General features: G+C 62.7%; 2 protein-coding genes and 2 long non-coding RNA genes across 7 annotated transcripts; 2 read left to right on the forward strand and 2 right to left on the reverse strand.

Moving 5' to 3' along the window:
- Positions 1–67: 67 nt before the first annotated feature.
- Positions 68–14,207, reverse strand: EHMT2 (euchromatic histone lysine methyltransferase 2). Its single transcript, XM_058306517.1, is given in 30 exon segments — positions 68–452; positions 455–562; positions 564–582; positions 874–1,049; positions 1,173–1,251; positions 2,496–2,582; positions 2,666–2,781; positions 3,100–3,177; positions 3,408–3,552; positions 4,896–5,063; positions 5,138–5,292; positions 5,385–5,489; positions 5,566–5,667; positions 5,754–5,876; positions 5,967–6,073; positions 7,577–7,659; positions 7,753–7,935; positions 8,009–8,244; positions 8,327–8,470; positions 9,102–9,250; positions 9,477–9,578; positions 9,736–9,850; positions 9,937–10,068; positions 11,508–11,663; positions 11,783–11,820; positions 11,900–11,984; positions 12,786–13,039; positions 13,134–13,352; positions 13,437–13,503; positions 14,151–14,207. Coding segments are annotated over 30 exon segments (3,882 nt in total). The 5' UTR covers positions 14,193–14,207; the 3' UTR covers positions 68–143.
- On the forward strand, positions 1,200–4,506 carry LOC131280355 (uncharacterized). 2 transcript variants are annotated; one of them, XR_009187843.1, is made up of 4 exons: positions 1,200–1,279; positions 2,144–2,261; positions 2,469–3,577; positions 4,274–4,506. It is a non-coding gene; the product is annotated as an uncharacterized lncRNA (long non-coding RNA). The 2 variants fall into 2 exon arrangements; XR_009187844.1 differs by lacking the exon at positions 1,200–1,279 and adding an exon at positions 1,441–1,557.
- Positions 14,208–15,572: 1,365 nt separating the features above from the next.
- ZBTB12 (zinc finger and BTB domain containing 12) lies at positions 15,573–24,029 on the reverse strand. Of its 3 annotated transcripts, none has more exons than XM_058306527.2 (5): positions 23,647–24,029; positions 23,274–23,344; positions 22,927–23,081; positions 19,953–21,985; positions 15,573–17,820 (listed from the first exon to the last, which is right to left on the reverse strand). In XM_058306527.2, exon 5 carries the CDS (start codon positions 17,798–17,800, stop codon positions 16,421–16,423), a length of 1,380 nt encoding a protein of 459 aa, XP_058162510.1. In that variant the 5' UTR covers positions 17,801–17,820; positions 19,953–21,985; positions 22,927–23,081; positions 23,274–23,344; positions 23,647–24,029; the 3' UTR covers positions 15,573–16,420. The 3 variants fall into 3 exon arrangements, with proteins under 3 accessions (XP_058162510.1, XP_058162509.1, XP_058162512.1); XM_058306526.2 differs by having other exon boundaries at positions 19,953–20,137; positions 21,054–23,081; XM_058306529.2 differs by lacking the exons at positions 19,953–21,985; positions 22,927–23,081; positions 23,274–23,344; positions 23,647–24,029 and adding an exon at positions 18,276–18,738.
- Positions 18,956–26,484, forward strand: LOC111762727 (uncharacterized). Its single transcript, XR_002795768.3, has 3 exons — positions 18,956–19,233; positions 19,909–20,025; positions 26,095–26,484. It is a non-coding gene; the product is annotated as an uncharacterized lncRNA (long non-coding RNA).
- Positions 26,485–26,942: the final 458 nt, after the last annotated feature.

A 26,942-nucleotide genomic window follows, 5' to 3' on the forward strand; every position in this document is an offset into this window, starting at 1 on the left:
CGGCCCCACGGTCCCTCTGGCCGTTATGTCCCCACCCCCTCACTCCCCTCAAAATCACCTGGACAGCTTGTTACCAAATGCAACATTTACTGAGGACAAAAGAAGTCAGTTGGCCTGGAGGCCTGATTTCAATTCATCAAACTTCAGCTGGGGGGGGGGCGGCGGGGCGGCCAGCTCTGGGAGAGGGGGGCCGTCAGACCTCCAGGGCCTGGCCGGGGTCTCTGGCCTAGGAATGTGAGAAGGGGTGGGGGGTGGGAAGACGGCAGCGCCCCCCGGGTGGGCTGCCCCCCCAGCACGGGCTGCAAGCAGCGGGGGGGGGGGGGGGGGGGGGGGGGGGCGTGGGGGCCGCTGGAGCTGGAGGCCAGCCAGGCTCGGGCAGGGAGGGGCTCGGCCGTCCTCAGGGGTTGAGGGGGAGGCAGGGGGCCGAGCTCCGGCAGCAGCTCGGGGGTGGGGGGTCCAGGCGGGCCAGGCGGCTCTGCTCCAGCGCGATGGCCTCGGCCGAGTGCTTGCACTTCTCGGAGCCGCACTGGCAGGTGAAGTATTTGCTTTTGATGTCCCAGAAAGCGGTCGCCGTAGTCAAACCTGTCGGGGGCGGCACGAGGGGCTTGCGGCGCCCGGCCCCCGGCTGCGTGGAGCCCACGCCCGCCTTCGGCCCCGGAGCGCTGGGCCTCTGAGCGCTCTCAGCGCCGGCACCACCCGGGGAGCTGGCTTGGCCCTGACCTACTCGCACAGCGCCTCGGCGAGCCGGGGACCTTGTCTTAGCAACCCCCCCGGTAACAGGTGTGCACACTCGGCCGCCTGCGCCTGGAAACCGCCGCTCCGGCCTCCCGCTCCCGGCCAAGGCGGCCGCCTCGCCCACGCCCCTGGCCTCACCCCAGCTCCTCCCCGGTCCGGATGTCTCGGGAGCTGAAGAAGGCGATGCGCGGGAACCGCAGGTCCTGGTGCAGCATGAAGACGCGCACCGGGATGATGTTGGGGTCGCACAGGTGGTTGATGAAGCGGCTGATGTTGCCGTAGTAACGGGCGTCGATGCAGTAGACCTCTCCGTCCTGGAGAGAGGGGCGTCACAGCTGCACCTCCCTGCCCCTGGCCAGCCCCCCGACCCCCTGCCCTCCCGTCCCACCTCCCCAAGCCCCGGGGAGCGGAGGGGGACAGAAAGGTCTCCGGCTCACCTTGTTATCTAAGTCGAAGAGGTAGGAATCATCTTCTCTCACGTCGGCCTCGGCGTCCGAGATCAGCTCCCCGACATACCTGTGGGGCAGCACGGGGGGTTCTGAGGGTGAGCGGGGGGCGAGCAGCTGCCCCAAACCCCGCCTCTGCTCGCATGCAATCCCCATTCGCCACTCGTCAGCTGCCCCAGTTCCCAGCCACGGGCCCCCCAGGTCAGCCTGGCTGAGGAGGGGGGAGCGGGATTGGCAGGAGGGGCGCGGGGACGACACAGGCGTCCCCCCAAGGGGCAGCCGCAGCAATCGCTGGACTGGCAGCTGTGGGGACCCGGAGAAGCCACGCCCACCAAGTCGAAGGGGAGGGCTGGAGGCTGGACAGAGGGAGGCTCAGGTGCGCCTGGCAACGCAGGACCAGCACCCGCGGGGGGGGGGGGGGGGTCGGGGGGGGGGCGGGTTCAGCTCAGACGCAGGGAGGAGGCTGCGAACTGGGGACTGCCAGCAGGCAGCGGGTGATGCAGGGCTGAAGGGCAGGAGGCACAGGGGCGGTGAGGACATGGGGGTAGGACCCCGTCTGGACAGCGGAGGGAGCGGGAGGAGCCCGCGGAGGGCAGGATGGAAGGGCCAGCGTCCTGAAAGCCACAGCAGCCGCCCGGAGGCCGAGGCAGACGCCAAGAGAGGGAGGCCAGGCATGTAGGGCGTGGCTGGTGGGGAAACTGAGGCCAGAGGAAGGGGCCACTTGGCTGAGAACGCAACACGATGGAGAGAAACTGGGCAGTCCCCTGAATGGACAAACAGCGTGAGCTAAGGTCTCCTTCTTCAGACTAAAGGAGATCTAGATAAGCTGGAAGGCTGTGGAGGAGGGCCAGGGGGGAGGAGGGGAGGTTGCGCGATTACAGACTCAGAGATGAGAGAACATGGGGGGGTACGGCCCTGAGGAGGTGGGCGGGAGGATCGCTCTTATCACCTCCATTCTACAGGTGAGAAAAATGAGCTGCAAGAAGAAAAGTGACTTGACCAAAGACACTGTGGAGGAGCAGGACTCCAGCCAAGGCCTGTCTCCCAAAGTGGTGCTCGTCCCAGCGCCCAGCGCGCAAGGTAGGGGAGAGGGCGTGGGGAGGCTCAGGGAAGGTAGGGAGAAGTTGTGGGGAGGCTCGGAGCACACCCGGGTGGAGGGGAGGACGGCGTGCGCCGTGGCGGCAAAGGCCCTACGTGCCGGGCAGCGCGGGCGGGGGGCAGCGTGGGCTGGGGAGGGGTCCTGGGGCAGCAGTCAGGACGACGCTGTAGCCGTGCGCCCCCCCCCAGGTGCCAAGGGGCCCCTGCCTGACTCACTCGCAGATGAAGGTGCCCTGGGGGATGGTCTGCAGGGCGCGGACCCCCCAGCCCATCTTGGCTGTCCGGTAGAGCTGCAGCCGCACCCTGTGGGGGGAGGGAGGTGCTGGTGGGTGGGGGAGGCCGGCAAAAGCCGGGGGAGGGGGGGTGCCGCGGGGCGGGGGCCTCACTTGATGCCGCTCTGCACCACGCGGTTCTTGCAGTTTCTCCAGCAGGAGCACGCCTGGTTGCACTCGAAGATCAGGGGGGGCTCGATCTTGTTAAATTCCTGCAGCAGCCGCCCATCCTGGGGTCCAGAGGGAGGAGAGGACAGCGGTTTCTGTGCAGCACCTGCTCAGCTGCTCAGGACCCCCAAGAGCCCCAAGAAAAAACCCACTGCTGGCCCCGCCCCCAGGGGGTGACGATGGGCCGGGGAGCCCGGGGGACCCTGGACCTGGGACGCACAGGAACGCCAGCACCCCACCTGCATGCACCTGGGCCCGTCCCACCTGGCATCGCCCCCTGCCTCCCCCACAGGGTTGGGGCAGGGCCGGGCCCCCGGGGAGCTGGCCCGAGAGGCCAGAGGCCGAGGCAGGACGGGCGCTGTGCAGGGCGAGGCACACACCTTGTCATACCAGCAGCGGATGCTGAGCTGGCCGCACAGGCAGTTGGAGCTGGAGCAGTCGTCCACGCACGTGCAGTGCTGGGCGGGGAGGCGCAGGGTCAGCGCACCCCACCACCGGCCCCCCACTGCGGCCCCTCCCCGGGGGCCGGGCTTCAGGGTGGAGGGGGTGGTGGCCCCAGGGGGAGGGCGGATCAAGGTGCCGCAGATGAGGGTGTCCTCAGGGCCACCGCAAGCCCGTGCGCCCCTGCAGCCTCGGTGGGGGTCCCGCCTGCCCGCGCTGGGCGGCTCTGGGCGCCTCGAGGCCTCACCTGCAGGTGCGTGATGTTGCGGTCGATGTTCATGGTGGACGTCTCGCAGTTCTCCGAGATGTACTTGTAATCCTCGGGGCAGGGCTCGCCGTCCACGCCGTTGACGCAGGGAATGGGCACGTTCTCGTAGCCCCGAGCCACGTCCCTGGCAGAAGGGGAGACGGGGCTGGGTGAGGGGCGCACCTCCGTCCGAGAAGGGGCTGGGGGCGACCCTGGCTCACCGGGGTTTGGGGGGAAGCGGAGGCTGCACAAGCCAGGACAGGGTCTGGAGGGGCTTCTGGGGTTCCCTAGAGCGTGGGGAGGAGACTGGGGTGGTCTGGGGTTCAGCAGTCAGAATAGAGTTACCAGATAAAATGCAAGTGCCTAAATTTTTTTCATTATTAGTTTTTTATTTATTTCTCTACCCTCCCCGCCCCCAGCTGTCTGCTCTGTGTCCATTTGCTGCATGTTCTTCTTTGTCCGCTTCTACTCCTTGCTGTGTCAGCTCTCCGTGTGGGCGGCGCCACTCCTGAGCAGGCTGCACTTTCTTTCGTGCTGGGCGGCTCTCCTTACAGGGCGCACTCCTTGCGTGTGGGGCTCCCTATGCGGGGGACACCCCTGCGTGGCAGGGCACTCCTTGCGCGTGGGCCAGCTCCACATGGGTTTGAACTGCGGACCTCCCATGTGGTAGACGGACGCCCTACCCACTGGGCCGAGTCCGCGTCCCCCTAGTTAAATTTGAATTTCAGGGAAGTGGACGTGGCTCAACTGATAGAGTGTCCATGTACCATATGGAGGGCCCAGAGTTAGATACCCAGGGCCTCCTGACCCGTGTGGACTGGTCCATGTGCAGTGCTGCCGCATGCAAGGAATGCCTTGTCATGCAGGCCACTCCCACTAAGAAGAGCCCCACGTGCAAGGAGCGCAGCCCATAAGGAGAGCCGCCCTGTGTGAAAAGGGGGCAGCCTGCCCAGGAGTGGTGCCGCACACATGGAGAGCTGACACGGCAAGATGACGCAACAAAAAAGACGCAGTTTCCCATTGCCGCCTGATAATACAAGTGGACACAGAACACCACACAGCAAACTGACACAAAGAGCAGACAACGAGGGGAGAGGAGAGAAATAAAAATAAATCTTTGAAAAATTTTTTTGAATTTCAGATCAATAAGTGTTTGAGATTCTCCTGCAGTGCCTGTTTGTCCTTGTTTCTTTAGGAGACACTGGGAACCAAACCTGGGACCTCTGATGTGCAAGGGAGGCACCTAGTTGCGTGAGCCACCTCCAATCCCTGCTTTGTTGTGTCTCTCATTGTTTTCCTTCTTGTGTCTCTTGTTGCGTCAGCTTGTCATGCCTGCCCATCTTGCCAGCTCACTTCTTTAGGAACCGAACCCGGGACCTCTGATGTGGGAGGAGGCACCGACCGCTGGAGCCCCCTCCGCTCCCTGGCACTCGAGGTTCAACCTCGGCTGGGTGCGCTCCATGCGGGCCAAGCCCGGCGGGGGCTCACCGGCAGATGATCTTCTCAGTGCGGGCGGCCCGGTTCCCCACGCCGAGGCGCAGCTTGCGGTTAAGCTGGAGCGCAAACCACACGTCGGAGCGCTCTGGGGTCAGGTCCCACGCCGTGTCCCCCTCCTTGTTGCGCAGCTCGGGGTTCGCCCCGCGCGACAGGAACAGCCTGGGGTGGGCGCGGGGAGCCGTGAGGGGAGGGCGGGGGCGCAGCCGGGGGCGAGGGGGCGGGTGGGCGCTCACAGCACGCAGTCGTGGTAGCTCTCGCGGGCCGCGATGTGCAGCGGCGTGTCACCGTGGTAGTTGACGGCGTGTAGGTCGCAGCGCGCGTTCAGGAGGACCTCGGCGATGGCGGCGCTGCCCGTGAAGGAGGCCCAGTGCAGGCAGATGTTCTCCTCCTGGCGGGGCAGGAGGCACGGGGTGGGGCGGCTGCCCAGCGCCGGGGCCCGGCCTCCCCCCACCCGCGCCCGGGACCCGCGCGGCGGCTCACGTTGTCGGTGAGGGTGACGTCGGCGCCCCGCGTCAGCAGCATGCGGATGACCTCGATGTGCTTGTGCTCGGCGGCCCAGATGATGGGCGTCCAGCCCCCGCTGTCCTGCGGGTGGCAAGGGGGTGAGGGCGGGTCGGCCTGGGCACGGGCGGCCGGGCGGGGCGGTGGGCGGGGGGCTGACCTGAGCGTTGACGTCCACCTGTCCCGTGCTGAGCAGCAGGCTGACCATCTCCAGGTTCCCGATTTTGGCTGCGTGGTGGAGGCAGGTTGAGCCGTCTTCCTCCTGGGGGACACACAGGCGGGCGGTGCCCCCAGCCGGAACCTCGGACCCCCCCCCCCCCCCGCGTCCCCAGGGGCCGCCGCCCGCACCTTGCTGTAGACGCAGCCACCGCGCTGCACCATGTAGCGGGCCGCCTCCAGGTGGTTGTTGACCACGGCCTCCATCAGCGGCGTCCGCTGCTGCTTGTCCACCGCGTTGACGTTGGCGCCCGCCTGCGGGGAGAGGGCAGGCGGGCTGGGGCCGGGCGGGGGGCCGGGCGGGGGGCTGCGCGGGGCGGGCGGGCGAGCGGGGCGGCAGCTCACCTGCAGCAGCACGTGGCAGATCTCCACCGAGCCCTTCTGCGCGGCCGCGTGCAGCGGCGTGCGCTTGCTCTGCTGGTCGCTCTGGAAGTTGGGGTCCAGGTTGTCCACTGCGGGGAGAGCCCGTCGAGCCGGGAGAGGGGGGGACACGTGGTCAGCGAGCCAGGGGCGGGCGGCAGGTCCTCCGGGAAGCCTTGGCACCCCGGTCGGGGTTAGGGGCCCCTCCTGGGGCTCGCCTCGGCCGCGGCATCCTCGAGGCGCCAGGAGCCCCTGCACTGCCCTCGGCACCACGGCGCGGGGGCCGGGTACTTCAGCGGGGCAGGCGCTCAGAGCGGTGCCGGCAGCTGTGCCTGCTCGCCCTCCTCCCCGCCCTCCGGGCGGTCTGCTCCCCACCGAGCTCAGTCCCTGGGGCGCCCCTTTCCTCCTGGGGTTCTGTTCCCCACTGCACCCGGTCCCTGGGGACCCATGCCCTCCTGAGGTCGGCTCCCCACCGAGCCTGGTCCCTGGGGCACCCCCGCACTCCCGGAGGTCTGCTCCCCGACGTGCCTGGTCCCTGGAGCCCCCCTGCCCTCCCGGGGGTCTGCTCACCACCGAGCTCAGTCCCTGGGGCGCCCCTGTCCTCCTGGGGTTCTGTTCCCTACTGCGCCCGGTCCCTGGGGACCCCTGCCCTCCTGGGGGTCTGCTCCCCACTGTGCCCGGTCCCTGGGGCCCCCCCCACCCTCCTGGGGGTCTGCTCCCCACCGAGCCCGGTCCCTGGGGCTCCCCCCACCCTCCTGGGGGTCTGTTCCCCACCGCGCCCGGTCCCTGGGGCCCCTCCCCATCCTCCTGGGGGTCTGTTCCCCACCGCGCCCGGTCCCTGGGGCCCCCCTGCCCTCCTGGGGGTCTGCTCCCCACTGCGCCTGGTCCCTTGGGCCCCCCCTGCCCTCCTGGGGGTCTGCTCCCCACCGAGCCCAGTCCCTGGGGCCCCCCTGCCCTCCTGGGGATCTGCTCCCCACTGCGCCTGGTCCCTTGGGCCCCCCCTGCCCTCCTGGGGGTCTGCTCCCCACCGAGCCCAGTCCCTGGGGCCCCCCTGCCCTCCTGAGGGTCTGCTCCCCACTGCGCCTGGTCCCTGGGGCCCCTCCCCATCCTCCTGGGGGTCTGTTCCCCACCGCGCCCGGTCCCTGGGGCCCCCCTGCCCTCCTGGGGGTCTGCTCCCCACTGCGCCTGGTCCCTTGGGCCCCCCCTGCCCTCCTGGGGGTCTGCTCCCCACCGCGCCCAGTCCCTGGGGCCCCCCCACCCTCCTGGGGGTCTGTTCCCCACCGCGCCCGGTCCCTGGGGCCCCCCTGCCCTCCTGAGGGTCTGCTCCCCACTGCGCCTGGTCCCTGGGGCCCCTCCCCATCCTCCTGGGGGTCTGCTCCCCACTGCACCCGGTCCCTGGAGCCCCCCCCGCCCTTCTGGGGGTCTGCTCCCCACCAAGCCTGGTCCTTGGGGCCCCTCGCCCTCCTGGGGGTCTGCTCCCCACCACGCCCGGTCCCTGGGGTGGGGCGGGGGCCCTCGCCGCTCCCCGCCGGCCCCAGCCCAGGGCCTGACCGCTGGTTCCGGCAGGTGTGCGAGCGGAGGCGGGGAGCACTCACACAGCATCAGGATCACCTTCTGCAGCTCGCCCTGCTTCACCGACAGGTACAGCTGCCGCGGGTGGAAGCGCAGCTTCTTCCGCCTGCGGGGGCGAAGCAGGGTGGGTCAGCCCCCGGCCCAGCCGCCCCTGCAGCCCGCCCGGGGTGCCGCGCCTCGGGGCAGCACCCCCACTCGCCTTTCCGACTCCTGGATGACCAGCGCCTTCTCCAGGGCCTCGCGGCCGGGCCCGGGCGGCAGCCCCACGGCGGAGAGGCAGCCCCCGTTGGGCAGGGTCAGGGACGGCCCCGAGCTGTCGATGGTGTCGGCCAGGGGGTCGCAGGGGGGGCGCCGGGGCTCCCCGTGCCCTCGCATCCGGGCGCTGGAGGAGACGTCACCGGTGTCTGGGGGGGGCGGGGTGGGGCGGGAACCCCCGGGAGGGAGGGGGGCAGTACCTGGGCTGGGAGGTGTCGGCTCTCCCGGGGGCGTCCTGGGCCAGGGGTGGGGGCAGGGGGGCGGCGGTGCCGGCCGGCGGGGCCGCCCCGTCCCCCCGGGGGATGGTCACCTCCTGGGCCTCGGAGGCGTCCTCCCCGCAGTGGGGACAGAAGATCATGCCGTTCAGCTGCGACACACAGGCCTTGTGGAAGCGGTGGGCCACGCGGAAGTCGGGGTGGCACTCCAGGAAGGTGCCCTGGGCCGGGAGGCGCGGTCAGCCCCGGGAGCCGCCTGTCCCCGGGGCGCACCCGCCCGCCCGCCCCCCGCCGGCCACTCACCGCCGTGCAGAAGTAGCCGCACCCCGGGCAGCAGTGGTGCTTGACCATGCGGGCGCGGTGTGCCTCACAGAGCACCATCAGCGCCACGCGGCTCGAAGGCCTCATGGTCTCCCGCTTGAGGATGGCGGCGCTGCAGCCCGACAGCTGGGGGCATGGAGGCGGGCAAGGGGGCGTGAGCGGGGGCCCAGGCCCGCCCGCCGCCCCTCCCGCGGCGCGGCCTACCTCCCTGTCCACGCTCTCCGTGGCCATCCACTTGTGGCCTGCCCACCGCCCTGCCCGCAGCGTGGCCCACCTCTCCGTCCACGCTTTCCGTGGCCATGCACTTGTGGCCCACCCACCACCCCGCGTGTGGCGCGGCCCACCTCTCTGTCGCCATGCACTTGTGGCCCGCCCACCGCCCCGCCTGTGGCGCGGCCCACCTCTCTGTCCACGCTCTCCGTGGCCATGCACTTGTGGCCTGCCCACCGCCCTGCATGTGGTGCAGCCCACCTCTCTGTCCATGCTCTCCGTGGCCATGCACTTGTGGCCCGCCCACCGCCCCCTTCTCCGTCCACGCTCTCCGTGGCTGTGCACTTGTGGCCCGCCCACCGCCCCGCCTGCGGCCCACCTCTCCGTCCACACTCTCCGTGGCCATGCACTTGTGGCCCGCCCGCTGCCCTGCATGTGGCGCAGCCCACCTCTCCGTCCACGCTCTCTGTGGCCATGCACTTGTGGCCTGCCTGCCGCCCCACCCGCGGCGGGGCCCCCCTCTCCGTCCACGCTCTCCGTGGCCCACCTCTCCGTCCACGCTCTCCGTGGCCATGCACTTGTGGCCCGCCCGCTCGCTGATGCGGTCGATCTTGGGCGCCTCCATGCGGCAGCTGCAGAGGGGCAGCTCCTCGAACCCACGCTCCGTCTCCAGCGAGGACGTGTCATTGGAGACCCCTTGGGGGGAGGAGACGAGGAGCTGAGGGCGGCCGGGTCCCTCGGCCTCTGGGACCCCGGGGGGTCCTCTTACCCCCGCCCCCGTCCAACCTCTCCCGCCACGCTCCGGAACCCCCAAAGCCTGGCCGTGACGGCAGCGGCCCCGGGCCCCTGGCCTTCCCGTCCCCTTCGGCCCCTGGGGCTCCGCCCCCTGGTGACTCTCCCTGCCCCGGCAATTGGCAATTACCAGCGTGGTTGGGGGAGAGGGTCCCCTCGCTGGGCAGCTCCAGGGACCCCAGAGGGACCTCCATGTACTCACTGGGGCCTGCCGAGCCCACACCATTCACTCCTGACACAGAGACAGAGAGAGCGAGAGTGCGAGCTCGCAGGGCGTGGCGTGGCCGCGGGGCTCGTGCAGGCGTGCATGCGGGCGCGCTCGTGGACGTGCGTGCTCTGGGGGCGGGAGGGGGCCAGCGAGGGGCCCAGGGGCGGAGGCGCCCGCTCACCTCGGGGCTCCTTGGCCCGCGGGGGCTCCCGCTTCCGCCGCTTCCGGGAGGGCTTCACCCACGGGCTGTCCTTCCTCCACTTCTTCTTGGCCTTGCGCCGGCCGCTGGAGCCACTCTGGGGGCGGAGGGACGGTCAGCCGCCGGGACAAGCCCGCACCAGGCACCGCCGCTCCTCCCGGCCGCCCCGCGTCCCGCCCTCACTCTGTCTGACTGGTTGCCGGACTCTTCATCTTCCTCTTCCTCTTCTTCCTCCTCCTCCTCCTCTTCCTCTTCCTCCTCTTCTTCCTCCTCCTCTTCCTCACTCAGCTGTTCCGCCAGAGCTTCAACTTCAGACTGGGAGAGGGACCCGGTGGGGTGGGCGACAGTGACCCCAGGCCGCAGCTCTCTCCTGGGGGAGGGGCCCGGCAGGACACACCCACCCCCAGGGCTGGATAAGGTGGGATCAACCAGGGAGGGCTCCCTGCAGGAGGGGGCGTGGGAGGGAGAAGGGAAGGGACTGGACAGGGAGCAGTGGACTACCACACTGCAGTGCCAGAGGAGCTACAGGGACAAAGAACGTGCGTGCAACGCCATGTGGAGTAGAAAATAAAAAGCAAGTTCCAAGGGACAATGGTATAGCACAGTGGTTCTTAACAAGGGGTCCACGAGCTTGAATTAAAATCCAAAGAAACAGTATTCTCGTAGGGACATGTTGGTGCGGGTGTGGTACATTCACTGAATAACACACAGGGCAGCGTGGGCTTAGGAAGGGGTCTGAGGTTTTCACCCGACTGGCACAGGGGTCCGTGCAATAAAAAGAGGTTAAGAACCTCTGGATAGCACGATACCCTTTTTATGATGTTCGTAAACAGGCAGGACGACTCACACACTAGGTGAAAAGCCAGCAGACGACTCTGCATGTAAGCGGATCAGGGTGACATCACCCGAGCTCCGAGCCGTGTTAACATCCCTAACAAGAGATGGCCGGGCAGGTATTCTGGGCTTCCCTGGTGATGCGTAAGGAAGTATTTGGAACCAACTATCAAGCCTTCTTGCAAATAAAGAAAAAGGAAAAAAAAGGAACCTAGAGCTGACCACACTTGTAGATCCATCAGTTTCTTAAAAACACGGGGCAGAGAGGAACATATCAAAGCTCACCACAAGTTCAACATCTAACTGCGAGGAAAAGTCTGTAGGCTAACTGACCTGGTTTCTCCAATAAATAAATGGCAAAGAAGAAAAATTTCGAAACAGAGGGTGAAACTATATCTCAAGAGAGAACTAAGACAAATGCCAGCAAACCAACGTGTGCACCTCATCTGGATCTTGACAAACAAAAACCCATCTAGGAACCAACTAAAGAAACAGGAACACAGTCCAGATTTTTGATAGGATTTGAGAATTGCTGGTAAACTCTTGCTGTGTAAGTAGCAACGTAGTAATATTTTAAAAGCCCTTTATCTAAAGATGCAGATGAAAATATTTATAGATAAAATGATGTAATGTCTGCGATTTAGCTTTAAAGTAATGCGATAGGTATGTGTATTGGGGGATGGCAGGGCTTGAACAAGGGAATAAAAAACCCCAAACAAAAAGGGATGCTAAACCCAGAGCTCAGGACGGCGCTGACCTCGGTGGAGAGGATCAGGGGAAGGCTTGGGGTGGAAACACATCACAGGTAGTTCTGGGTGGTGGGTAAGTAGGTGTTTGTAAGGTTTAAAGAAAAGGGGGGGCAGGAAGCAGTGCAGGAGCCTGGCCACGGGGGGGCAGGCTGTGGGGGGGCCACGCCTCACCTTGCTGTCGGAGTCCACGCGCTCATCCACGGAGTAGGAATCGTAGTAGAGGCTGAAGTCGTCCCCCACCACCGTCTCCCACTCCTCCAGGGGCCCGGGGTCCCCCTTCTCCAGAGTCACTGCTCCCAAGCCCCGGGCAGACCCCAATTCCTCCGACTAGAAAAAGACCAGAAACTCTGAGGCCACTGGCACCTGCCGCAGAGCTCAGCCCCAGGCCTGGCCCCCACCCCCAGGCAGCCCCCCAGGGGGAGACGCCCCCTGCCTCCCTGGCTCACCAGGCCTCCGGAGTTCAGCTTCCTCCTTTTCACAGCGTCTGGAAGGAGAAGGGAGTGAGGCCGGGCCCCTGGACCCTGGGGCCAGGGCCGGCGCAGGCGGGTGGAGGTGGGACTGACCTGAGGTCACCTTCCCCAGGGAGTGCAGGTCATCACTCATGCGGAAGTGCTGCACCTCGGGGGGCCGCTTCTCGGGGACTGGGGGCTGGGGGCCAGAGGGAGCACACTTAGACCAGTGGGCGGGGACCTCCAGGTGGGGCGGGGCTGGAGAGCCACACCCTGGAATTCAGGAGCCGGAAAGGAGCTCGGGAGCCCAGCGGCCCAGTGCTCACTCAGCGCTCACTCTTCAGAGGCAGGGGCTTCCCGCATTTTACAGGCCAGGAAACCCAGGGAGACGAAAGACCCTGGGTGACGGCTGATGAACGTCTTCCCACCACCAAGTGGGATGCTTGGCAGGGGCTGGCAAATGCTGTGTTGTGGCTGTTAATACCCCCCACCCCCACCCAAGATGAACTGACCTGGACTCAGGCTGCCCAAAGCCACAGCCACTGGACACAACCGGATCAAGAGTCCTTAAAACCCTGCCATGAAATTTCTGAGATTCTGGGGCCTTAGTCATTTCCCGCTGGGGTCACTTCCGTGGCCCTCCTCCCCGGTAAGGACTCCCAGAGGCTTAAAAGGGAGCTCGCGCCCTTTCAAAGAAAAGAGGAAAAAATTCCCCCCAGGCTTGGCTCGGAGCTAGAAAGGAAGAGTAGGCAGAAGTGCTTTTACACACTCCTTATCGAAAAGGTGAGAAAGACGTTGACTACCTAATTAACTCTTTAGTGGCTGCTCCCCGACCCCTCCCTCTCTAAGAAAGGATACTCCAGGGAGAAAGGAAGATGGGAGTTTATTCAGATTAAGGCCCCAGGCCCAGAACCGTGGACGGATTGGCCTGAAACTAAACTGTAAAAAAGCCCCGGGGGCTCCCTGCTGGTCACCCCACCCCACAGCCCCTCGCACTCACCTGCCCGTTGCCTGGCTTAGACATGGTTTTCCGAGCCCGGTGGACCTTAGGCTGCCCCTCTGGGCCGGGGGTGGCGGGAGGGGGCTCGGGCCCCGCCGCAGTCGCTCCCTGGGCGCCCGGCATACTCAGCAGCCTCATGGCCAGGCTCTGGACAGAGGGGGGCGACTTGCCGGCCCCCGTCATTGACATCTTGGCGCGGCTGGGACAGGCACCCCCCTTGCTGGGGGAAGAGGGGAAGGACTTGGTGGCGTGGCCTGGAAAACAGACAGGCAGGCAGATGGCAAGATAAGAGGGAAGGCAGGCCAGGAGGGGGTCCCCCGCCCCCAGCCCCACAGCCCTGTCTCTCACCCAGCAGGATGCGGCCCCCGTGGAGATCCCCATCTCCCTCGAGACTCTCGGGCTCATCCCCGATGAGCGGTGTGGCCCCCACAGGGGTATCGGCCCCCTCATCGCCAACGGTGACGGTGACAGAGGCTGGGGACGAGGGGCCAGCGGGCTCCAGGGGGTCGGGGGTGGTCTTGGGCAGGGTCTCCTCGCTAGGAGGGGGGTCCCCCAGAGAGCCATGAACTGAAGAGGAAGGGAAAAAAGTTCCAGGCTCAGGGCTGTTACTGGGGAGACCGAGGTCCACCCGCCCGTTTCTGCTGCTCTCACCTCTCTCCGCGGCTCCTCTGGGCTCCTTCTCCAGCAGCAGTGCCCCCACCTCCGCGGGGGGCTCCCCCTGGGAGGGGAGACAAGGGACAGGAGGGCTGGTCAGCCCGGTAGGGAGTTGGGGGGCCCAGGACGCCTGGGCCCTGGGAAGAGACAGCAGGCTCCGGGGCCTACCTCTTCCCCGGTGGGCGCCCCCCCTGCCGCGGCCTCGGCTGCCCGGAGGGGCCGCTCGACCCCTCCCCCGGGCCCGCATCAGCCCCCCTCCCTCTCGGTAGACCCCGCATCTCTGGGGCCGAGAGGAGAGGAGGGGGAGGGGGCGGGGCCTCCGCGCCCCGGCCCCGCCCCCTCCTCCCGGCTGCACGCGCCGCTCCCCCTTTGTCCCCCAGGCCGCGGGGACCCCGGGCACCAACCCCTCCAGCGCCCGCTGCCCCCCAGCCCGGCGGTCGGCCCCTCGTGCCCCTCGCGCGTGTCGCTGGGGCCCCGGCGCCCGCCGCCCACTCGGGGGCAGCCGGCGGCTGCACGCGCGCCTCCGTGCCCACTCCCCCCACCTCCCACCCCCTGGTCCCCTCATCCGCCCCCGGTGCTGGCCCCCCGGATTGCTGCAAGTCCCGCCCGGGCCCCCCGGCCCCGTTGCACCCCCGGAGCATTGCACGGGCGCGCGCTTCCCCCGGGCGCGCGCGCGGGCATGCACCCGCCTCTCCCCCTCCCCTTCCGCACCTCGGCGGCCGCCACCGCTGCAGCTCCCGCCGCCGCCGCCATCGCCGCTCGCGCGGGGGGCCGAGCCGGCGCGCGGCCGCCCCGGGTCACGTGGGCGGGGGCGGGCGGCCGGGGAGGGGCCTTAAAGGAGCCGCCGCGCGCCCGGGCCATTTTCCCCCAGGGCGGCCTCGGCGGTGGCGGTGGCCGCCCTGAGCTGGGGGCCGCAGGCGACAAGTGCTGCCGTTCCCGGCCTCAGCTCTGCGGGGAGCCGAGCGCGACGCACGCCGGGGCCCAGGTGTGGCTTCTCCGTGCCCACCTGGTTTTAGGTAACAAGGGGAGCGCCTGCCTCTCCCCGGCCCTCGCCTCGGCCGTGTTTCCACCAGCCCGGTTGTGCTTCTCCGGCCTCTGGCTGCTCTCGTCCCTTTCGGGTTGCGGGGCCACCAGATAGAAGGCTCGGCCTCAATTTCGGCCTCCCTTCCCTAACGATGGGGCTGCGCGGAGGACACTTGTACTCTTGGCTGGTCCTGGCTTGTGGCCTCAGGTGCCCTGGAGCAGCGTCCCTTTCCGAAAACCTGGGACTAGCTGTCTCTCGCTTGTGCCGGGCGCGCTACGGCCTCATAGGCGCTAGGGATCCAGGTAAGCCCCTGGCAGTCCGAGTCATTACGATCAAGGGACACTGCAGTTCCTTTTTTGTCCCCCCTGCTGAACACTTTGCAAGCCAAGCCAGACACTCCGTGGGTCACAGCCGAGCTGGCAGTAAAAGTACGGATGATACTGCACCAAAACGCATAGCTTCGAGCAGGAGTTCCAGTACCAATCCTTTACATAGTTGCATTCTGGCCAAAGTTTGGAAAACATCTGTATGATTTCACAGGCAGTACTGGACACGGGCAAGTGGTTGAGCTAAGGGGCACCTGAGGCCAAGTGAAGGCCCTCTGGGAACTGTAGTTCTCCTTGATTAAGGACTATTCCAGAGCTTTCTGGGAATTGTAGTCTTCTCTGCACTTGAACCCAAAGGGAACAAGCAGTTTTTAACTTTCCCCGGAAACTGGACCTACTCCCCAAAAATTGCCCAGTCACAGAGTCCTGCTAATTTCAGTGGGTGCACCGGCCACCTGTGTTCTTAGCTCTGGCACTGAACCCCTCAAATAGGAGAGCAACTCAGGTATATCCCAGCCGCAGTCAACCAACCAATGTGCTCCTTCAGTGCTACGGGGTATCCTGGCAGGAGTTGAGGTTACAGATCTGACAGTCCCTGGCCAGAGGCGCCCACCAGTTACACTTCCCTTCTCCTGTCAAAGACGGGGCTCCTTCAGGCAACGGGACCTGCAGGAGCCGTGACCTCTGGGTTTGGAGCACAGAGCACCAGCCGGAGAGGCCGTCGAGGGTGGCACGGTCACAGAACTGGTGGAATTTTTTCATAGACACGCAGTTGCCAGAGTATAGAGAAAAAAAAAGTTTTTTTTTTTTATTTTGTGGAAAATAAAAGCAGAAAAACTAAAACCCCAAACTCCAGAAAAAATCCTAAAAAATACGTTTTGTTTTCTTAAAAAATACTGTATAAGTCTCTACTCCTCTCCCTCCCTCCCCAACAGCCCTTCTGGTGTCCTTCCTTCTAAGTGCCCTCCCCCCACCCCCACCACTATTCACATCGTTCTCGCTATGGTACCCCCCTCTCCAATCTCTACCCAGGCTGCTCACCTCCATGTTCTCTCACCTGGCTCCTGACTTGGTTCTCCGTAGAATTTTGGAGAGCCTTGTACCCACAGTCCCCTTCCCCCAGCATGCAAGCACTGCCACCCCGTTCCTTTCCTGGGATTCAATGATCTCCCCTACCACTCCCTCCACTGCGGATCTATTCTAAACAGGAGCCGGTAAGCGGCCTCCTGCCAAATTCCCTCCCCATTCCCACCCACCCAATCCCTACCTCGAGAAACGTCTACACCTCCTCCTGGGTAGCCTTTAGCTTAGAATAACACAATTTCCAGGCCTTTCCCCCTCCTTATCCTATAGAATCCTTCCCGCCCCCCTCCACATATCCATGCACTTCTAAGACTAGACAATCTTTCTCTGGGATCCCCTGGCCTTCCCAAAGAACCCTCTCCCCATCTCCTAACTTTTCTTCGGCTCTGAAGAGGCAGGGTCTTCTCTCCAAGGAATCTTCAGCCCCTCCCCCGGGATGCGCGGCCGCTGGCTGCTCCACCATGCCTTGCTGCCCCAGCCCCACCCCCCCTTCTCCTGGACCGCGGAAGCCCGCCCGCACCCCGGCGCCCGCCCCGCGCGCGCGCCCCCTAGCGGATGAGCACGTTGATTTCGGCCACGCTGGCCTCCAGCACGTTCTCGGCCGTGGTCTTGCCGTGCTGCTCCTTGAGGTGCCGCCGGATGGCGGGCTTGTGCGCGAAGCGCACGTCGCAGTAGGAGCAGCGGTAGGGCCGCGCGCCCGAGTGCAGGTTGAGGTGGTCGTGCAGCGTGGACTTCTGCGTGAAGCACTTGCCGCAGATGCCGCACGAGTGCGACTTGACGCCGCGGTGCACGTTCATGTGGCGGTTGAGGTTGCTGCTGTGGTTGAACTGCTTGCCGCAGCGAGGGCACATGAAGATGAAGTGCTGCGCCCGCATGTGGAAGACCAGCTTCTCCACGCCCTGGAACACTTCCGGGCACTTGGTGCACTTGATGTTCTTCAGGGGGTTTCCACCCGAGAAACCCCCGGGCAGAGGCCCGCGGCTGCCCCCCGCCCCCAGGCTGCCCCCCGCCCCCCGAGCAGCCATGGCCACCGCGGCCGCCTCCACCAGGCCCGACGTGGCCCCCACGCTGGCCCGGCCCCCCGGGATCAGGAGCAGGCCCTCCCCTTCCGCGTCCTCGGACAGGCTGTAGCAGGCCTTCACCACGCCCTGCGGCGGGGCCACGGCGCTGGGGGGCACGCTGCTTTGGGCCAGCTCCCCGAGGTGGCCGCCCACGGACGCCGCGATGCCCAGACCCCCCCCCAGGCCTCCGGGCGGTTTGAGCCGGTGCGCCACCTCCAGGGCGGACTCCACCTTGACGATGCAGATGTCGGACACGTCCTCGTCCTCGTCCTCGTCCTCGTCCTCGGCCTTCAGCTCCAGGTCCTCGTCCAGCGGGAACTCCAGCTTCACCGGGCGCAGGAGCGGAGGGGGCAGAGGGGGCGGGGGAGGGGGCTTGGGGGCAGGCTTTGGGGTCCTGGCAGGGGGGAGGAGGGACTTGGTGGCGCCGACGCCGCTCACGAGGCCGGCCTCGCTGACGCCGTCCTCTTTGAGGCCGATCTTGGGCTCGATGAACTGGCTGAGCGCGTTCCGGCACTTCTCCACCACGTGCTCCATCTGCAGGTAGGAGGCGGCCGTCAGATAGTTGACGATGTCCCGGACGGCGAATTCGAGGGCGCCGGTGTAGCAGGACAGGAGCAGGTCGGCCACGATGCGCGCGCTGTGCATCAGCGACACCTGCAGCTCCGAGCTGGGGTTCAGCAGGAACTGGTCCCGCAGGAACGGCGAGCAGGCGGCCAGGATGACCTTGTGGCCGCGGAACTTGAGGCTGTCGGCCACGATGGTCACGTCGCAGAACCGCTCCTCGGCGCGGAGCTGGTTCATGTTGCGCAGCGTGGCGGCCTCATGGCCGGGCAGCTGGAAGCGCAGCACTTCCACCCCAGAGGCCATGGCGGCGGAGGGGGGCACCCCTGGTTGGGAAGGAAACCGGTCAGAGACAAAGGTCTCCGGCTCGCCGAGGCCGCAGCGCCCGCCCCTCCACGCCCTCGCTCCCCCCCAGGCTCCTGGTCCTCAGGCCTCTTCCTCAGTTTCCCCAGCACCCGGGGAGGCGCGGGCCCCCGGAGGGGAGGGAGGCGTGGCTCCTGGGGGCGGGACGCCGGCGAGCATGGGGCAAGCCCGCGCGCCCACGGGGGAGGGGCCCGGGGGGGGCGGGCAGAGACCTGGGGCTCCGGGCTCCCAGCGGCCCGGGTTGCAGGCTCCCCCCACCCCGCCCCCTTTACTCTCTGCCTCGTTCCTCCGCCCCCCCCCCGCACGTTTGCACGCGCCTTTCACGTCCCCCCCCGCCGTCCGCACGCATCGTGCACGCCCCCCCAGGTCCGTGGCACGCCCCCCCAGCCCCACGACCCTAAATGCACGCGCCTCTCACCTGGCCGGGTTCCGCGCGCTGTTTTTTCCCCCCCTATCTCCCCCACCCCCCCGGGGCTGGCGGCGCCCCCCACACACGGGCAGGGCCTGGGCAACGCGCAGGCGCGGGGGCGGCCGGGGCGCGCGCGCGTGGCCGGCTCCGCGTGGGTGTAAGGGGGAGGGGCGGGGGCGGCTCGTGCTGTGTGTCCCAGGCCTCGCGCGCGGCGGCGGCGGCGAGGACTCGGGGAGGAGGAAGAGGGGAGGGAGAGGGGAGGGAATTAAAGGAGCAGGATCCCCCCTCCCCGGCCCCCTTCTTCCCCAGCCCCCCCACCACGCGGTTAAAGGGGCCGGACGGCCTGGCCTCCCCTTTGGCCGGGATTATTTGTCCGCCAGAGCGGAAATACGTTCCACTCCCCGCTCCTTCGCGCTCCCCCTCCTCGGGGCCTCCGGGCCCGCGGCCCGTCTGCGCGTGCGTGCCAAGTGCCGCGCCGAGGCCGCCCGCTCGGCCCGCCTCCCGCGCCCCGCGGCCCGCCGCGCCGGCCGCCCCGCACCCCTCGGCCCGCGCCCGCCGGGGCTCCCCGCGAGCGGCCTGGCGTGCGGCGGGGCGCGCGGCCACTGCCCCCGGAGGCGGCGCCGCTGCGACCCGGCCGTGCGGGGCGGAAGCCCCGGGGGCCCCGCGGCCCCCGCAGGTCGCCGTGTCCACGCGCGCCTCTCCCGTTGCGCGTGTTCCCGGGTCCTCCAGCCACACTTGCAGACCGTCCCCACTGTCCCGAAGCAGTCGCCCCAGCCCGCCGGGCTGATGACTTCACTTCCCACAAAGCCTAATAATTCAGCCCTCCGCTGCCCTCCCCTCTGCTCGCGGCCGTTCGCAGCCACCCCGCCCTCCCCTCCGCGCCCTCGCAGAAGGAATCCCAACTTCTTGCCCAGACGCACGCCCCCTCCGTGCGCGCTCGAGGACCTGGCGCGTTCCACCCTGCTGTGTAAGCTGGCCCTAGTACCCGTTCTAAGCACACGGTCGTGTGTGAGTACACGCCACCGTCTTCCTCCTCTCCTCCGCGGGCCCTCAGCCCCCCGCCCACCTCCCCTCCCCAGGCTGACCGCCCGGAACAAAGCGCGCCGGGCCCGGCTCCGCTGCCCTCTTTGTCGCCCCCTCAGCCGCAGTCTCCCTGCCCTGCTCGGCCTGGCGCCCCGCACACCCACGCTCGCTGCTCCATTCGCCAAGCCGGGGTGGAAGGCGCCCCGGTTTCCTACGAGCGGATGTGCTTATCACGTCCTCCGGGAGGCTAGAGCCCTGCTGCTTTCCTCAGCTCTGCTCAAGGTGCTCGTTCCTTACACCTCAGTCTTGATGAAGCGGCATTATAGGGCTCAATATCTGGTTTCTCCATTCGATTGTAAACTCGACTGCAGCAATTATGCAGTGGGTTTTGTTTTGCAATTAAGTTGCAAAATGGCTGACCCCTGAAATCATCCCTTTGGCCCAGCCAGCGTCCACCCATAAAAAGTTTGTTCCTGGCCTTAAACTTGACCTCCCAAAGTCAAGAGAGGCTCTTTGGTGGGAAGGACAGTGCTAACTTGGTGTCTTGACTTTTCTGCCCCTTCCTGTGGCTTTCCATTCTAAAATGCCTCCTTCCCTTTCTCTCCTTTGTTGTCTGCAGTGTGGATTCCAGGAAGCAGCTCTGGGCTTCTGTGTAGGACTCACCTCAGCTCAAAGCCGCATTCTACTAATTCACTAAAGGAGGGCCGTAGGCAAGTTACTTTGTCTTCTGACAGAGGTCTGTAATTTTGATTGGGAGGCACTGACTCCCCACAGGGCTTCAGCGAGGTTTAAAGGAGTCTGGCACACAGTAGGGGCTGAATCAGCTGATGGTTCACTTTCCCTTTTCCCTAGGCTGGAGACAGTTGGAAATTAAAAAAAGAAACAACTTTAAAAATAGAGTTTTCCCACCCCACCGTCTCTATTCCTCATTGCCAAACTTCTCAGAAGAAGTTGAGAAGTTGTTTTTTTTAAATTCATTTTTTTCTAGTGGTTTATGTTTATTGCACTTTATATAAACTGGTGGGTTGGGGGTGGGGGGGTCTTGTCCTTCCCCACAGGTGGTTGGAGAAGACAGGGCAAGAGCCCAAAGAGGGACCCTCCTTCGTGCTAGGAAAGCCGTAATCCCGTCCTGGGCTCTGCTTGGACCCGTCAAAAGCTTGCATTTCAACCATCCTCGGCATTTTTTGCTGACGTGAATTGGAAAATCATAGTGATATCCAAATTTGTGGAAGGCAAAGTAACATTTCCACATGAAAGCAAGCGTGTTCGCATCTTTGCTGGCCATTTGCAGATGGAGGTGATCTCAGCGATTGCTCAGGATGAAATGAAATGGATTTTTATAGGAAGCGGGTGGCTCAAGCGGTTTTGGGTGCCTGCCTAACACATGGGAGGTCTCAGTGTCTGTTTCTGGTGCCTTTTAAAGAAGGCAAGCAGACATAGAGCACACAATGAACAGACACAGACAGCAGACAGAGAGTGCAAACAACGAGGGGGGAGAAATAAATCTTTTTTTAAAAAAAGAAAAGGATTTTTGTATTGAAATCATATACTTTTATCCTTAATAGTCATGATGGAATCTTCCATTTATGGATTGAGAGAATCCATGTCTCAGCCAAACAGCTTTTAAAAGTACCTGCATGGATCCTTCACACTCCAGTGAGAGCAGAAATTTAAAAAGCTGGCAAGTTAAGAATTTGAGTTTAAGTTATTTATCCCATACCCTTTAAAAAAAAAAAGATTATTTATTTATTTCTCTCCCCTTACCTCTACCCCCATGTTGTCTGCTCTGTGTCCATTTGCTGTGTGTTCTTCTTCGTTTGCTTGCATTATCTGGTGGCACCGGGAATCTGTGTTTCTTTTTGTTGCATCTTCTTGCTGCATCAGCTCTCCATGTGTGTGGCACCCCTCCTGGGCGGGCTGCACTTTTTTCACATGGGGTGGCTCTCCTTACGGGGCGCACTCCTTGTGCGTGGGGCTCCCCTACGCGGGGGACACCCCTGCGTGGCACGGCACTCCTTGCGTGCATCAGCACTGCACATGGGCCAGCTCCACACGGGTCAGGGAGGCCCGGGGTTTGAACCCCAGACCTCCCATATGGTAGACGGACACTCTATCCGTTGAGCCAAATCTGCTTCCCACCCGTACCCTTCTTGCTGCTTCTCTTTCTGGGAATGTGGATGGGACAGGGCCTCATCTCAGCCTCTAGCCCTGGTGGCAGGTGGAGTGCCCAGCCCCACCCAGGGGCAGATTAACCGAGAAATAAGCGGAGGTGCAGGGCCACCTTGGCCGCTCCTTGGGGACCTGCTGTGGGGGTGTTTTTCCACATTTATGCTGTGGAGGGGTCTAGAATCACCTAGACCCTTGTCCTTTGGTGCTCAGCCTCTGCTACTGTGAGAAGAAGCGGCCTCTGTGCGTCCTGGGTTTCAGTACCAGACCCCCTGGTGTAGTGTTAAGAACAGATAAAGCCAAAAATAAATTAACCTAAAAACTAATAGTAATAATAAAGAATGAAGGAGCAGATGGAGAACAAGCGGTTGAGCTCCTGTCCACACGGGAGATCCTGGGTTTGGTTCCCGGTGCCTCCTGAACACAAACAACAAGCAAAACAAATGAAGAAACCACTCGGGGGAGCGGATGTGGCTCCGTGGTTGAGTGCTGGCTTCCCACTATGAGGCCCTGGGTTCCATCCCCGGTACCTAAAAAAAAAAAAGAACAGATAAACTCAGGATTCATAGTGGGCTTTAGAAAGAAAATATGACTAGAGAGGTAAAGGACAGCTAGGAAACAGAAGGCCAGTTCCGGTCTGAATCCCCCTGGGCCCAGAGGTTTCTGTTTTCACTAAAATAGAGGCCCTGCCCTGTGAGCTCCTTCCCAGCCCTCTGAGTCCATCGGCGCGTCTCCGTCTTCCTTGTGCACCTGCTGGGAGATGGGGTGAAGGGCTGGCTGGGGCTGAGACCTGCGTGGACTAGACCCCAGCACCGTCGTGCTTCCTAAGGAAGGCGAGGTGTACCTTAGGGAATGCAAAGCCGTGTGGGAAAGGCCAGCATTTCTCTGCGACAGAGTTATTTGGGGCAGTGGACTCACCTCTGCAATTCGGCTACGCAGGCTGGAATTCACGGGGAACGGTAGGAGAAGGAACAAGCCATTCGGGACTTTTTCAGTTCGCGGGCTGCTGAGGCTTTCCTGTGTTTCCACGGCACCTCTGACTTCTCCCTCTTTCTCTGTGGCCCCACACTCCTGCTTTCCTCCCTTGCAATCCCTTTTCAACCCTGGGGAAACCGGGGTGGGGGGCAGTTCTGGCAAGTGTTGGTAGGGGCTTGAGGAAAGAAATGTGACCACATCCCTGCTTGCCGTTCGCAAAGCCGTCTTCCCTGCGCCCCCGTCCTGCGCCTGCCCCGGGCCCTGTCCCCCGCTGCGTCCTGCTGCCGCTTCTTCTCCTTCATTCTCCTGAGGGCTTTGGAGGCCCCCCGGCCTCAGCCTCCTGGCAGACGCCCCTTCCCCTTCTCCGTGAGAGGAATTGAGTTCTCCTCGGAGCCCCTCGCCTCCTGCCTCTTCCAGGCCCCCCTGAGCAGACCCCCGGCCCTACCCAGCCCTGCCCAGCCCCAGGTCGGCGCAGGGGAGGCGGACACTCCACCACCTTGTCAGGGCGGAGGGGACAGGACTCTCCACCTCCTGCCCTCTCTCCCGTCGTCCGCAGATGCCTCTGGTCGCCGAGGGCCGCTGGCTGCCGGCCGGTGGTACCTGGCGCGGGTCACCCCGTCTTCCCGAGCAGTAGCTGTGCGGCTCAACGAGCTCTCGCCCCAATTAAAAAAAAATTATTCAGTTTAATTTTTTTTCATAGACTCAGTCATACGCTTCGAAATTCCATCAGTATAAAAGGGGACCCAGGAAAGGCTTCCCTCCCACCCCCACCAGTTCCCCTTCCCACCCGCAACCCCAATTACTCCACCCGGCAAAGCTTAACCTCCTCCTCCCAGCTCCTACCTTGGCTCGGTTTCCGCGCCTCGGCTCCCGGGAGCACTCCCTGGTGGTGACCAGAATTGGAACCCCGGCGGCTGGGAAGTTTAAAACGGCCCCGCTTGGTTCTCTGCGTAGCCTGGGGGCGCGGGCCAGCCCCGCCACCCTCCGCAGAGCCCGGTGCGGACCTCCCTTCCCTGCAGAGCCGTGTCCCCGTCCTTGCTTCCCCGAGGCTGAGCGCTCGGCCGCTCTCCGCCAGCACCTGCAGCGGGGCCCTCGAGAGCCCCTCCCCACCACACCTGCTTCCGCCCCTCTGCCCTCCCCGAGTGCACCCCCCCAGTCCCCACCCCCGGCAGACCCCCGCGCCCCGAGAAGACGGAGGCCAGACGCCTGCTCTCACCCTCACAGGCGCCCTGTCTTTCCTCCTGTTTTCCTTTCCTCGGCTGCAGAGTCTGTTGCAAACCCATCGTCGTGCCTCCATCCCCCGCCCCGCCTCTGCTCCTCTCCTTGCTTTGCCGAGAAGAGAGAAGGCTTCTCCCCTTTACTGGTTCTGACCTTGGAGTCTATGAGCCCAGACAGGTCTTCGCTACATTAAACGAATAAATAGAAGCTCCGTCCCCAGCCCCTGTGCCCCCCGGCTGCTGCCGTCACCTCCCCATTCCCAGCACAGCTGTCCATCCGAGTGGTCAGGTGGTCACCCCCTCTTCACACCCATCCTCCCTCCCCCAAATAATGGAAGGAGGGTAAAATGAGCACCCACAGGTAAAGCCCAAGAAACAAACCCCTGGGATTCGTCCCCAGCTTAAGCAAAAAGATACTCCTGGGGCTTTAGATGCCCCCAAGGCCCCGTGCTGACCACGCCCTCCCCCTCCAGCAGGGGCGGCCCCCGTCCTGGACTGCTTCTATATCCTTCCTTTGCTTCTCTTCACAGTTCACGTATCTCTAAACAGTATAGTGCTTGTTTTTCGGGCTTGGCCTTCACACACGTGGAATCATCTCTTCTGGGACTAGCTTTTTCACCCAGCGTGGTTTTTTTTTTTTTTCGGACTTTATAGGTGTAATTCATTCATTTTCTTTCTTTTTTAAATTTTTATTTATTTATTTATTTGTAAAGATGTTTAGATGACACAAATGTCACACAAAAAATATAGGGGATTCCCATATACCTCACTTCCCACACCTCCTACATTTTCCCACATTAACAACGTCCTTCATTGCAATTGCTGAACACATTTTGGAGCATTGCCACTAAGCGTGGATTGTCATTTACACTGTAGTTTACAATCTCTCCCACCCAATTCTGTAGGTCATGGCAAGATATATAATGGCCTGCATCTGTCATTGCACTGTTAGGATGACTCCCAAGTCCTGAAAATGTCCCCATATTATAGCTGTTTTCCCCTCTCCCGGCCCTCAGAACCTCCAGTGGCCACTGCCTCCACATCAGTGACCCCATATTATAGCTGTTTTCCCCTCTCCCTGCCCTTAGAACCTCCAGTGGCCACTGCCTCCACATCAGTGATATGATTTCTTTCATTGTTAGAATTGCAATAGGTCTATAGTAGAATACCAGTAAGTCTACTTTAGTCCATAGTTCACTCCCCAATCCTGAGGGTTCTGGGATGGTGATGTCTACTCCACCTCTAACTGAGAGGGGACTGCCATCCCATGGGGCCAGTGGATGGAACTCTCTTGCTTACAGTTATAGACTCTCTCGGTTCCTTGGTGTGGTAGTTGTCTATCATCACCTCCTTGTTAGTTGTCCTGGGTGAGACCACTGAACAGGAGTGTTGCAACTCTGTTGAGATTCATGGCCCATCTGGCACATGGACAGCCCAAAGATTTAAGTCTCTTGAACGTACATCTTCCAACTTTAGTACTAATTATAGGTTCAAATAGAACAGGAGAGCCATGTGTAGGGAAACCACAACTGAGTCCAAATGTGTTACTGGGGAGCATAAATTCCAAAGTAGGGCCCACTGGCAAGGCATCAAACTCTTGAGCTATCTGCCCTGACTATAGTGTCTGGATGTCTCCAGAGTATTCAGGAGTCCCATTATTTGGGATTCACTGAGATCCTGTTGAAATGTGTGTAAGTGTAACTTCTGGAATGGCCTCCTGACTCACTTTGAAGTTTCTTAGTCATATAAACTCATTTGTCTTTACCTTTCCCCCCTTTTGGTCAACGTTTTTTTCCAGTTGCGTTGCTAGTTGGTGCTTAGTAGTAATCCCTTGGTGCCAGGGAGGTTCATCCTTGGGAGTCATGTCCCACACTGGAGGGAAAGGTAATGTATTTGTTTGCTGAATTTGGCTTAGAGAGAGGCCACATTTGAGCTTATTGCTCTCAGGAGCAACTCTTAAGCACCCTGTAATACTGAGCTTAGTTTCAATTTCAAAAGTAAAATTTTATAAGTAAAGTCACCAATATCAAGGGCCTGTCAATGGGCCATCCTCCTTCACTAGTCATAGCCCCTGTACTCAGTGGCTTCTTGCCCAGGTGTGCTTCCTCCCATGTATCTCCTATCACTGACATTCCACACTGATGATTCTCCTCTGCCACAGTTGTCACCCTTCTGTGGTTCAAAACGTCTTCATAAATGAAAGCAATAAAATAGTCAAATATAATTAATAAGAAAATGAAATAATAATTTTTAAAACATAAGAATTAAAATGCAAAAAAATTAAAAATAAATAAAAATTTGGGATAATAAAAAATAATGAAAAAATATTAAACATTTTTTTGACATTTTGCCTTTCATCACCATAAGATCTGTTGTCCTATATATACAGTGACATTTTCTTCTGCTTATTGCCCCAGTGTCTTAATTTTTACATTTTGTCCTCACAGAAATTTTAGGTTCCAGAAAAGTCATGTACCATGGGAAGCAGTTGTGGCTCAACTGATAGAGCATCTGCCTACCATATGGAGGGTCCAGGGTTCGATACCCAGGGCCTCCTGACCCGTGTGGAGAGCTGGCCCACACACAGTGCTGCCGCGCACAAGGAGTGTTGTGCTGTGCAGAGGTGTACCCCGAATAGGGGAGCCTCACGTGCAAGGAGTGCACCCCGCAAGGAGTGCTGCCCTGTGTGAAAAAAATGCAGCCAACTGGGAGTGGTGCTGCATACATGGAGAGCTGACAGAGCAAGATGACGCAATGAAAAGAGACACAGATTCCGGTGCCACATGACAAGAATGAAACCGGACATAGAAGAATAAACAATGAATGGACAATGGGGGGGGGGGGACAAGGGAGAGAAATAAATAAAATAAATCTTAAAAAAAAAAAAAGAATCCTTAAAAGAAAAAGTCATGTACCAAATACAGGGGACTCTCACATAACCAATATCCTCCCACGTACCCAACGTTCTTTCTATGGCACGTTTACGTCACATTTCGTGGGCCTGTTATCCTGTTAATAGACCTTTGCTCTGTTTGAGTGATCACACAGTGTGCTGTGGACACTCCCGTCCCAGGGTCAGTGGCTGCACTGCGGGGCAGAGGTCTGCAGCCTAGGGTGCGTGCCTCCCCGCGGGGGAGGGGGCTGGCCTCGGGGCCCTGGGTGGATTTACGGGAAGGACTCGTTTTCCAGCTCTGACTTCCCAAATGTCCTCCCCCTTGACACTTGGGAGGGCCCCTTGGAAGGAGGAGTAGGTCTCTCTCCCCTCCCCTTGGCACCCCCCACCCTCAGCTTCCAA

Source organism: Dasypus novemcinctus, chromosome 11, assembly GCF_030445035.2.
Source record: "Dasypus novemcinctus isolate mDasNov1 chromosome 11, mDasNov1.1.hap2, whole genome shotgun sequence".
Classification (NCBI taxonomy): Eukaryota; Metazoa; Chordata; class Mammalia; order Cingulata; family Dasypodidae; genus Dasypus; species Dasypus novemcinctus.